Genomic DNA, 12881 nt, shown 5'->3' on the forward strand with positions numbered 1-12881 from the left:
GTGTGTGTGTGTTTGTGTATGTGTTTGTATATGTGTGTTTATGTGTGTGTGTGTGTGTGTGTGTGTGTGTGCGTGTGTGTATGTGCGTGTGTGTGTGTGTATGTATGTGTGTGTTTGTATATGTGTGTTTATGTGTGTGTGTGTGCGTGTGTGTGTGTGTGTGTGTGTGTGCGTGTGTGTATGTGCGTGTGTGTGTGTGTATGTGTGTGTTTGTATATGTGTGTTTATGTGTGTGTGTGTGTGTGTGTGTGTGTGTGTGTGTGTGTGTGTATGTGTATGTATGTGTGTGTGTGTGTGTGTGTGTGTGTACGTGCATGTGTGTGTGTGTGTTTGTATATGTGTGTTTATGTGTGTGTGTGTGCGTGTGTGTGTGTGTGTGTGCGTGTGTGTATGTGTATGTGTGTGTTTGTATATGTGTGTTTATGTGTGTGTGTGTGTGTGCGTGTGTGTGTGTGTGTGTATGTGTATGTATATATGTGTGTGTGTGTGTGTGTGTGCGCGTGTGTGTGTGCGTGTTTACGTGCATGTGCGTGTGTATTTGTGCGTGCGTTCCGCTGCTTCACTGCTCCTGAGATCTGAGTTCAATCGAGACTTCCGGCTATGTCTGTGTGGAGTTTGCACATTCTCCCTGTCACTGTACAGGTTCGCTCTGGGAACTCCAATTCACCCCTCCACATCCCAAAGATGTACGGATCGGGAGGTTAACAAGCCACTGTAGTTACCCTTGATGTGCAGGTGAGTGGCAGATTAAAGGTGAGTTGACAAGGATGTGGGGAGAAGAAAATGAGAATAACCTATTAGTGCAAATAGGTAGTTGATGGGCCAAGCAAACTCAGGGAGAGCAGTGAGAAGTTCTGATCCAATGATTAATATCTCTCTAACTCTAGGGCTGGCTGTATGTAATTAGCTAGGGCAAGGTGACACTTTGCATCCTGGTTCCAGAGGAAGAACCTTTATCATCCGATACAATCGCCCCACTCCTTTAAATCACTTTTCCACCTGTAAATCTGTAGGATCTGCTACAAGCGGTCCACTCTTTTACTTGTGCGTGATTGCACTCGTGTACACTTCGATTTAGTTTAGAGATAAAACACGGAAATACCCAAATCCACCGATCACCCATTAGAAACCGGAGCACCCGGTTGAAATCCGCATGATCACAGGGAGAGCGTGCAAACTCCACACAGTAAGCACTCAAGGTCAGGATCCAACCGGGTCTCTGATGCCAGCCACGCCACTGAACCACCACCACTTTGACTGTAAAAGACGCAAAGCAAAGCTTTTCGCTGTGTCTGGGTGCATGTGATAATAATAAACGAAACTGGACAGAATTTCTTGAGGATGGCACGGTGGCGCAGCGGTAGAGTTGCTGCCTTACAGCGAATGCAGGGCCGGAGACTCAGGTTCGATCCTGACTATGGGTGCTGTCTGTACGGAGTTTGTACGTTCTCCCCGTGACCTGCGTGGGTTTTCTCCGAGATCTTCGGTTTCCTCCCACGCTCCAAAGACGTACAGGTATGTAGGTTAATTGGCTGGGCAAATGTAAAAATTGTCCCTAGTGGGTGTAGGATAGTGTTAGTGGGCGGCGTGGACCCGGTGGGCCGAAGGGCCTGTTTCTGCGCTGTATCTCCAAATCTAAAAAAAACCACGGAGTAGCACCCGGCTTGTGTAACACAGGAGGGGAATGTGTACCTTGTCAAAATTCTGCATCTGCTCCCGGTTAGTCAGCCATGACTCCATGTCCTGTGTGGGTTGGATGACAAAGGCCTCGTAGTCAGCAAACATCTGCGTGAAGCGCTTGGAGAAGACCTCGCGGAGCTGCACGGACAGCTTGTAGTCGCGGAGCTCCTCCTCGCTGCACTGGCACCTGGTGTCCCTCTCCTTCTCCAGCGGGGTGGCTATCTCCATCTTGTCCACGGACACCCCCGTGCGCTTGGCCAGGGCCTGCAGCCGCGCCAGCGTCTCGTTGCCCTTCAGCAGCTCGTACATGTTGATGGTGGTGCTGGTCAGGTTGCCGTTCTTCTTGTCGTTCACCAGCTCGTCCAGCACCAGGTTCTTCAGCTCGGCAGCGCTCTCGCTGCAGTGCAGGTTCCCCTCCGGCGGGATCCCAAACTGAAGCAGCACCTCCGAGATCTCCTGGATGAACTCCAGCTTGTTGGGGAACTGCGGGAAATCCTCCGGCAGCTCGATGAAGTGGTTGTCAATGTCCACAAAGCACAGGTTCGCCTACAAGAGGGGGAGAGAGAGAGAGAGAGAGAAAGGAGAGAAAGAGAGGGAAAGAGAGAGAGAGAGAGAGGGAGAGAGAGAGGGTGGAGAGAGAGAGGGTGGAGAGAAAGAGAGAGAGAGAAAGAGAGCGAGGAAGAGAAAGAGAGAGAGAAAGAGAGAGAGAAGGGAAAGAGAAAGAGAGAGAGAAAAAGGAGAGAGAGAAAAAGGAGAGAGAGAGAGAGAGAGAGAGAGAGAGAGAGAGAGAGAGAGAGAGAGAGAGAGAGAGAGAGAGAGAGAGAGAGAGAGAGAGAGAGAGAGAGAGAGAGAGAGAGAGAGAGAGAGAGAGAGAGAGAGAGAGAGAGAGAGAGAGAGAGAGAGAGAGAGAGAGAGAGAGAGAGAGAGAGAGAGAGAGAGAGAGAGAGAGAGAAATAGAGGTCAGTGACAATTCTGCTTTGCATCAAATCAAATTGGCTAGTGTAAACCTGTTGTGGAGGTGAGTGATGGAGTTTGGGGAAGGGGAAAATGAATTGATGGGAATTAGATTTAGCTCTTAGGGTTAAAGGAATCAAGGGTTATGGGGAAAAAGCAGGAACGGGGTACTGATTTTAGATGATCTGCTGCGATCATATTGAATGACGGTGCTGGCTCGAAGGGCCGAATGGCCTACTCCTGCACCCATTTTTCTATGTTTAAAACGCAGAGAATAATAACAGGGAGAAATTAGTTGGGGGATAAGGTGGCTCAGCGGGCAGGCGTAGATGATGGGCCTGAAATGGGCTCCTTCTACGTCACAAGGTAACGTGGAGAAGGTTCTGTGCTTGATCCTCCACTCCAGAGACCCGGGCAAGTCATCGAAGTATGCATTCCATTGCAACACTGAGAGAGTGCTACATTGTCAGAGGTCACACAAGACCATCTCATGAGAAGAAAGATCGCACATCACTACTTCAAGACTGGTGTCTGGTATCTTTGGGGATACTTCCATCTTTCTGGTATCTTGGCCAACATTTATACCTCAACCATTATTCCCAGGACAGAATTATCTGGCCATTATCACGTTGCTGCTTGTAGTGCCTTAAATGACCACAGAGTGCCCTTATGTTCCTGCATATTGCAAAGGTCCTAGCACATCAAAATATACTGCAGGAGCAATAAAACATATATCATTCCCTCCAATAACTTAAGAATGCAATTTGCAAAGTTGGATTCTTCGCTCCACTTGATTACTGAAAGACAAAGGTTGAAAACGAGTGTGAAGCATTTCTCCTTCTTTCAACCAGACATTCGGGGCGGCACGGTGGCGCAGCGGTAGAGTTGCTGCTTTAGAGTGCACAGTTCCCCAAAGGTGGTAGGTCAGGTGGACAGAGTGGTGAAGAAGGCTTATTGACACTCTTGCCTTCATCGAGAACGTTGCTGAGAAATTTGAAAACGCATGCCTCCAGTTTCAGGAATAGTTTCTTCCTGGCTTTTATCAGGCAACTGAACCGTCCTCTCACCAGCTAGAGTGTGGTTCTGACCTCCCATCTACTTCATTGGAAACCTTTGAACTATCATTAATTATTACTTTATCGTGCACTAAATAATATACCCTTTTTCCTGTGTCTGTACATTGTGGACGGCTTGATTGTAATCATGTACAGTCTTTTCACTGACTGGATAGCACATCACAAAAAAGGTGTTCACTGTACTCGGTGAACTCGACAACAATAGACTAAACTAAACTAGAATATTAAATATCCCATTCTAACCACCAACAACAACATACTATTTATTCACAAAACGCTGGAGTAACTCAGCAAGTCAGGCAGCATCTCGGGAGAGAAGGAATGGGTGACGTTTCGGGTCGAGACCCTTCTTCAGACTGCAACATACTAAATCTATTTGACACCAGCCATTCCCTTTTATGGTCTGAAGATGGACATAAAATGCTGGAGTAACTCAGCGTCTCTGACAGCACCTCTGGAGAGAAGAAATGGGTAACGTTTCGGGTCGAGACTCTTCTTCAGACTGAAAAGTCACAGGAAATTTCAGTTAGACTTTCAGTCTTGGCTTGGTGAAATTTACTGTTTAAAGTTACTCGGAACTATTTACTAATTTCACTGGTCAACGGTCATAAGTCTTCTTTTATAAATTTAAAAAAATGTGTTTAAATCTTCTCAGGCGTGTCTGGCAGCACCCTTGAACGGTTTTTAAAAAAGAAACCAGCTTCATTGCAAAAGTCTCCTTGAACCCACAAACGAGCGACATTAACAGAATGGTGATGAATTTGGTCTGGAGGTATGTCTGGTTTTGCAGGCGGGGTCTGCTTCGGTCTTTAAAGCTGCAACAAACAGCCTGAAGAACGTTCTCGACCCAAAACGTCACCCATTCCTTCTCTCCAGAGATGCTGCCTGTCTCACTGAGTTACCCCAGCATTTTGTGTCTATCTCCGGTGTAAACCGGCATCTGCACTTCCTTCCTACTATGGCGAGTCCGAAACTTGTTGGTTGTAGAAGAAGTTTATTGCAGCCGCAATATTCGAATACAGAGTTAAACAACAAGGTAAAGGACAACCATTACAAACTTACTGTCTTCCTTGAAGACTTCGCCGAACTGCCTAAATCGGGCGCCAAACGCGCACATGACATCGCTGGCCAATCAGCGATGTCGCTCCCTGGACCAATCCCCATGGTCGCGTTCCCACGTGACCTCGCTGGCCAATCCGAGGGTTCGACGACCTGGACCATTCTCTATGGTCGCTACATGACCCCCCCCAGAACCCGAGGTGCGGAACCTAGCAGGGAGCCGGATTTCGCGACCATAACGAGTACGGAGAGGGACAGCCTGAACCACAGGAGCCGGGGGTTCCGGACTTGGCGGAACAGCCGGAACGGGAGGTCCTGGAGGAACTACCGGAACGGGGGGTCCTGGAGGAGCTGCCGGAACGGGGGGTCCTGGGGGAGCTGCCGGAACGGGGGGTCCAGGAGGGACTGTCGGAACGGGGGGTCCTGGACTGAGCGGAACTAACGGAGGTCGGCCTCTCCTAGGGGTTTGACCGACCAGGACTGGTTGATCCGGATCCAAATGGGCAGGTTTTAGCCGGGACACCGAGACGAGCTCACTCTTGCCGCCCATGTCTGAGGTGAAGGTAGCCGTTCCCTTACGCAAAACCCGGAACGGCCCTTGATAGACCCTCTGCAACGGGGCGCGATGGGAATCTTTTCGCAGAAAAACGAACTCACAGTCCTTCAGGGAAGGCGGTTCATGTACCATGGGACACCCATGACGTGAAGTCGGAACTGGAGCCAGGGAGCCCACCCGTTCCTGGAGAGACGCTAACACTGATGGGACTGTAGGCAGCTGGTCTGAAGGGTCCGGAAACAGATCTCCGGGTACTCGAAGTGTCGAGCCATATACTAGCTCTGCGGACGACGCACCGAGATCTAGCTTGGGAGCAGTCCGGATGCCCAACAGAACCCAAGGGAGCTGGTCTACCCAGTCCGGGCCTTCAAGCCTTGCACTGAGGGACGCCTTAAGTTGGCGGTGGAACCTTTCTACGAGTCCATTTGCCTGGGGGTGATATGCAGTCGTGGGTTGTAACTTGGACACGTACAGTTCTGCAAGCGCGGCCCAGAGGGACGAAGTGAACTGTGGCCCTCTGTCAGTGGTAATAACTGCCGGGACCCCGAAATGAGCTACCCAATGAAGGGCCAAAGTCCTAGCACAAGACGCTGACGAAATATCAAACAATGGGAAAGCCTCTGGCCACCGGGTGAACCGATCCACCACCGTGAGGAGGTGGGTGTAGCCCCGGGAGGAAGGCAAGGGCCCGACCAAATCCACGTGGATGTGGAAAAAACGAACAGCCGGGACCTCGAAATCCTGTACGGGGGGCTGGACGTGGCGCTGGACTTTAGCGGTCTGACAGGGCACGCAGGAACGTGCCCACCCCGCCACCTGTTTCCGTAGGCCATGCCAGACAAACCTCGCTGCTACCAAGGCAGAGGTGGAGCGGATGGACGGGTGCGCCAGCCCATGAATGGCATCGAAAACCCGGCGCTGAAGGGAGGGCGGTACTACCGGCCTGGGACGGGGAAGAGAAACATCGCACCAGACTTTTGTGCCCGCCGACCCACAAGCTACCTGGGCCAACTTCAATCCCGAAGTGGTGGACCGGTAAGCCGAAACGGTATCCGCCAGAAGCTGTGCCTCCGCAAGCTCCTGGGGATCCACTTCGCAGTCCACCGCCGAAATAGGGGAACAAGCAGGTCTAGACAGGGCGTCAGCAACGGCATTAAGCTTACCCGCGACATGACGGACATCGGTGGTAAATTCGGAGATAGCAGTCAGGTGCCGCTGCTGGCGGGCCGACCATGGGTCAGACAATTTCAAAAAAGCAAATGTTAATGGTTTGTGGTCCGTAAAGGCCACAAATGGGCGGCCCTCGAGGAAGTACCTGAAATGACGAACAGCTAAATAGAGAGCCAGAAGCTCTCGGTCAAATGCGCTATACTTCAGCTCGGCCGAATTTAGTTGCCGGCTGAAAAACGCTAAAGGCTGCCAACGGCCACCGACCTGCTGCTCCAGAACCCCGCCCACCGCCACGTCAGAGGCGTCAACCGTCAGGGCCGTGGGGGCGGAGGGGCTCGGATGGACCAACATGGTGGCGTCTGCCAAGGCTGCCTTAGCTGCTGTAAAAGCCGACTCAGCGGTCGGGGACCACAACAACTCTACCGGATTCCCTGCAAGGCATTGGAAGAGTGGGCGCATGACTCGCGCAGCTGCCGGAACGAACCTATGGTAGAAATTAACCATGCCTACGAACTCCTGTAGCCCTTTTACTGTGGTGGGCCTAGGAAATGCCCGGATAGCCTCCACCTTTTCGGGCAAAGGGGAGGCGCCGGCAGGGGTAATTCTGTGCCCTAGAAAATCAAGAGCAGGAAGGCCGAATTGACATTTGGAGGGTTGGATTATGAGCCCCTGGTCTTGGAGCCGCTGGAACACGGTCCGCAAATGGGCCTGGTGATCCTGCACGGAGGGGCTGGCTACCAGGATGTCGTCTAAATAAATAAACAAAAACGGTAAACCCCGTCCCACGCGGTCCATCAGTCGCTGGAAAGCCTGTGCCGCGTTCTTTAAACCGAAAGGCATACGCAACCATTCAAACAACCCGAACGGAGTAATTGTTGCAGTTTTCTGTATGTCCTCCGGTCGCACCGGAATCTGATGGTATCCTCGCACCAAATCGATTTTGGAAAACACCACCGCTCCTTCCAGCCCAGATGAAAAATCCTGTAGGTGCGGTATGGGGTAGCGATCAGCCGTGGTGACAGCATTGAGACGCCGATAATCGCCACATGGTCTCCACCCCCCAGATGCTTTGGAGACCATGTGTAACGGCGAGGCCCACGGGCTGTCAGACTGACGGACAATTCCCATTTCCTCCATTTTCCTGAACTCCGCCCTTGCCACCACCAGTTTGTCTGGCGGTAGTCTCCTGGCCCGAGCGAAAACGGGAGGGCCTTCGGTGCGGATGTGATGGACCACACCGTGCTTAGCCGAAGGCGTGACAAAACGTTGGACGAGCAGCTCCGGAAACTCTGCCAGAATCGCAGCATACGAGTCGGGGGCCGCGACGACGGCCTGGACAGTAGGGCTGGGCGAGGAGGCGATTGTCGGAGCGACGTGCTCATCTTCGGCGGAGTGTCGGAGGTCGTTACCGCGGACATCAGGAACCAGTGAAAAAGCCCAGAGAAAATCTGCGCCCAGGATCGCTTGTTTGACGTCGGCTATGATGAATGGCCATTCGTACGTGCGGAGGCCTAACACAAGGGACATCTTCCGTGTACCGAAAGTGCGAATTGGGCTACCATTAACCGCGATGAGGGTGGGACCTGTCTTACCCGATCTGGTTTCGAGGTCGGTCGGCGGCACTATGCTGACGATGGCTCCCGTGTCTACCAAAAATTCTGTGTCCGTGAATCGATCATGGACATAGAGGCGCCGGTTCTGGCCAATCGTAACTGCCCCTATGTACGATCGGACGAGGCATTTCCCGCGAAGGTACAAGGCAAACGGCAGTTGCGGGATTCGTTACCCCATCGTAGGTGATAATAGCACCAGCCGCGCTTGTGCGGATCTTTTTGGCGGATCTTTTCGGAGAATTGGCGGGAGACGTGGCGCCATCTTGCCGTCGCTGTGGCGTGGTCACTGATGTCGAGACTTTGTTGATCGAACCACTTGCCTTGTTTTTTGCCGCTATGAGCGCGTCCGCTTTCGCTGCATATGCTTCGGGGTCCTTAAAAGAACAATCCGTGAGCAGCAGTCGGACATCCTCGGGAAGTTTCTCGCGGAATGCCTGTTCGAACATAGGGCAATCCGTATGCTCACCGGCTAGCATCATCATTTCGTCCATGAGGACGGAAGGCAGTTGGTCTCCAAGATCTGGTAGGTGCAGAAGTTTTGCCGCACCACCATGCTTATTAAACCCGAAGGTTCGCAGTAATACTTTCTTCATGGCCTCGTACTTGTTTTCCGCAGGTGGATCCACGATGAACCGCATCACGCGCTTGGTTGTGTCCGGCGATAGAGCGCTGACGAGGTGGTAGTACTTCGTGGATTCGTCCGACACCTTCTTTATATGAAATTGAGCCTCGGTGTGGATAAACCAAGCTTGCGGTGCGAGCGTCCAAAACAACGGAAGATGAACGCTTCCGGCGCTTGACTCCGGTGTGCCCGGCTCGGTCATCGTCAACGAGGCGTCGGGTTCCTGCTCAGTCGGTGATCGTCCAGATCACGTCGGGGTCACCAATATGGCGAGTCCGAAACTTGTTGGTTGTAGAAGAAGTTTATTGCAGCCGCAATATTCGAATACAGAGTTAAACAACAAGGTAAAGGACAACCATTACAAACTTACTGTCTTCCTTGAAGACTTCGCCGAACTGCCTAAATCGGGCGCCAAACGCGCACATGACATCGCTGGCCAATCAGCGATGTCGCTCCCTGGACCAATCCCCATGGTCGCGTTCCCACGTGACCTCGCTGGCCAATCCGAGGGTTCGACGACCTGGACCATTCTCTATGGTCGCTACACTACAACCTTTTATGATCTCATTAGTTAACCAGAAATGCCAGCACAGAATTAGGTTTCAGATTTAATTGCGAGCCTCTAGGGTTGGCAGTTACCTTTTGTTTTTTAAGGTGTTGTTTTAATTTGGTTGGTTTATGTAAATGGACACACAATGTTCAAGCTTGAAAGAGGCAAAGCTGCATTAATATTCCCGGCAATTAAATGTGAACTGAAGACAATGAAGGATGACAGTAACCACTGAACCTGGGACTCCATTGGAGTCTGAAGAAGGGTCTCGACCCGAAACGTCACCCATTCCTTCTCTCCCGAGATGCTGCCTGACCTGCTGAGTTACTCCAGCATTTTGTGAATAAATCGATTTGTACCAGCATCTGCAGTTATTTTCTTATACTCCATTGGAGTTGATCAACAAAAAGAACACTAAGGGTAGGGATCATTTAGCACCAGCTCTGCACTATCTCAATTCTACATTACTCTTCTTTTCAGGTAAGCCTGGCTGGTTCAGAGCTTAGAGATACAGCAATGAAACAGGCCCTTCGGCCCACCAAGTCCACGCTGTCCATAGAAGAGTGTAAAATTTGTCAAACTCCCACTTCCGATGTGAGCCTCCCTGCTGTTGTGGAATTTTGATGACAGTCGTTCATTTTCAGTGCAACCATCAGGAACGGATTGAGGTTAGGATTAGGGAGCGTAGAAGGTGGCAAGAGTTGGTTAAAGAAGATTGGAAAGGTCCATAAAACTTAAGACCCAGGCTTAAAAAGGAGGACAGGCTTTAGAATTCGATTTTCAAAAAGAAATAGAGGCTGAAAAATTAATGGCATGCTCTTTTTAGCTTATATCAAGGAATGAATCAGAGGTAGACACAAAATGGCGGAGTAACTCAGCGGGAAAGGCAGCATCTCTGGAGAGAGGTAATGGGTGACGTCAAGTTAAATGGATCATATTTTTATTGTTGAGAAATTACCAGTTTCAATTGATGTTAAAACAAATGAATCTGGGAGTGTCAGTGGGGCAGTGTCCATCTTCACAAGTGGACAGTGACAACTTGAAAGCTGTCTGAAGGTCTCGACCCGAAACGCCACGCATTCCTTCTCTCCCGAGATGCTACCTGACCCGCTGAGTTACTCCAGCATTTTGCGTCTACCTTCGATTTAAACCAGCATTTGCAGTTCTTTCCCACACAATGAATCAGAGATGTTTTATCGAATCAGAATATTTTAATGACACAGGAGGAGGCCATTCGGCCTATTGCGTCTGTGCTGGACCAGAAAGAACTGTCCAGCCTGATTGTACATTGCAGTAAAAGGCTGGTAACCATGCAGGTTACTCTTCAAGTAGAGAGCAAGTACCACAATTTAAACATGGTAACGGCTGCTATTTCTCAGCTCCAGATTCCATCCACGCTCCGGGTGAGAACATTGGTGCTCATCCCTCTCATCCTCCAGCCAGTTCTACTGTGTATATCCATGCCCCTGATCTCTAACCCCCTCAGCTCAGGGAAACAGATCTTTCCGATTTGCTCTAATCAACTAATCAATCTAATCACAAAATGCTGGAGTAACTCAGCAGGTCAGGCAGCATCTCGGGAGAGAAGGAATGGGTGACGTTTCAGGTCGAGACCCTTCTTCAGACTGGAGAAGTCTGAAGAAGGGTCTCGACCCGAAACATCACCCATTCCTTCTCTCCCGAGATGCTGCCTGACCTGCTGAGTTACTCCAGCATTTTGTGAATAAATCGATTTGTACCAGCATCTGCAGTTATTTTCTTATAATCAATCTAATCAATGGGCGGCACAGTGGTGCAGCTGTAGAGTTGGCGCCTTACAGTGCCAGAGATCCGGGTTCGATCCTGACTCTGTGTGCTACAGGTTTGTTCGTTCTCCCTGTGACTGCGTGGGTTTTCTCCGGGAGCTCCGGTTTCCTCCCACGCTCGAAAGACGTACAGGTTTGTAGGTTGATTGGCTTGGTATAATTATAAATTGTCCCTCGTTTGTAGGGTAGTGTAAGAGTACGGGGATGGCCGGTCGGCGCGGACTCGGTGGGCCGAACGGCCTGTTTCTGGGCTGTATCTCTAACCCAAAACAACTGAACTCTACGCGGGCTGAAGATGCTTTCAAGAAACATGCCGCACCACCTCAATTGGTTCATCTTCCTGTCAGCGCGCCTGAGAGAAAATAATGATAATGAATAAATTTTCAAACCAAGAATCTTTTGCTCGAAGAAAATCCAATTTGCCAGGAAATTTGTGCGAGAGAGAGAGAGAGAGCCATGGGTGAAATGTGATGGATCAGCTGATAAGGATCTCTAGATATTAATCAATATATATTCTGTTAATTTAATTCTTCAATTGCTACCAGCAGATTTTTGTTGAATTAATGATGCAAACAATTGATTAAAAAATACGATTCAATGATGTTTATGTAAAAGGAGCTTGTATGCAGAATCTGTGGGAATGCTGACTTGCTTTATGAAGAAAGATAAAAGAGATGTCATTAGACATCAGTTCCACATGATTTACACCAGACCATACATATCAATCATAGCCTTGCTATCTATATACTAAAACCATCGTTTGTTTGTTTGTTTGTTCCTGAACTACAGCCAAAACGGTACACGATAGCGCGGCAATTTTAGGCCCGCCTTACTCACCGTCATCCCTTTGGTGATAATGGAGAGGTTTTGTTGAAATCGGTGTTATATTTTTTAAGTTATTCACATTTTAAAGTTTAAATCTATCTCCTAGGCAGGGAGGGGGGAGGGAAGGAGGGAGGTGGAAGGAGGGAGGGGAGGAGGGAGGGAAGAGGAGGGAGGATAAGGGGGGTTGAGGGAGATGGAGTGGGGGGGAGGGGAAGGGGAGGGGAAGTGGGGATGGGAGGAAGGAGGGGGGGACAGGAGAGGGGAGGGGAGGGGGGGAGGAGAGGTGCTGCACCAATGCAGGAGAGGTTTGGGCCCAACGGGTCCACTTGGTCTAGTTATTAATATAGATGCAGGGTACGTTGGAAAACTAGGAATGGAGTAGTTGAGGCTGGGACTATCCCATCTTTTAAGAAACAGTTGGACAGGTGCATGGATGGGACAGGTTTGGAGGGTTATGGACCAAGCGTAGGCAAGTGGGACTAGGGTAGCTTGTTGGCCGGTGTGGGCGAGTTGGGCCGAAGGGCATGTTTCCACACTGTATCACTCTATGATTCTATGAGTAAATCACCCTTGGGAGATTATTAGCTTAGTTTAGAGATACAAAAACAGGCCCTTCGGCCCACCGAGTCCATGCCACCAAGCGATCCCCGCACACTAACGCTATCTTGCACACACTAGGGACAATTTACAATTTACAATTGTTCCAAGTCAATTAACCTATGAACCTGTAAGTTTTGGAGTGTGGGAGGAAACCAGAGATCCCGGAGAAGACCCACGCAGGTCACGGGGACAACGTGCAAACTCCGTACAGACAGCCCCCGTAGCCAGGACATGTATTCTCATACATGAGCAGCAACTCCACCGCTGTGCCATGCTCGTTGTGGTGCTTGATTCCATTTCAAGTTCAATTTCAAGCCAATTCTCTGACTTTAGGAAGTGCGACCTTGAGCACAAAGTGAAGAATGAAGACA

At 50.2% G+C, this 12881-nt stretch overlaps 1 protein-coding gene across 1 annotated transcript in view; it reads right to left on the minus strand.

Annotated features, from left to right (window-relative positions):
* Window positions 1-12881, minus strand: part of LOC144603757 (DENN domain-containing protein 5B-like) — a 125359-nt gene that overhangs the window by 51513 nt on the left and 60965 nt on the right. The window contains exon 6 of the mRNA XM_078417463.1: window positions 1693-2226. Within this exon, the coding sequence (XP_078273589.1) occupies window positions 1693-2226 (534 nt within the window). The remainder of the gene's footprint in view (window positions 1-1692; window positions 2227-12881) is intronic.

Source organism: Rhinoraja longicauda, chromosome 20 (assembly GCF_053455715.1).
Source record: "Rhinoraja longicauda isolate Sanriku21f chromosome 20, sRhiLon1.1, whole genome shotgun sequence".
Classification (NCBI taxonomy): domain Eukaryota; kingdom Metazoa; phylum Chordata; class Chondrichthyes; order Rajiformes; family Arhynchobatidae; genus Rhinoraja; species Rhinoraja longicauda.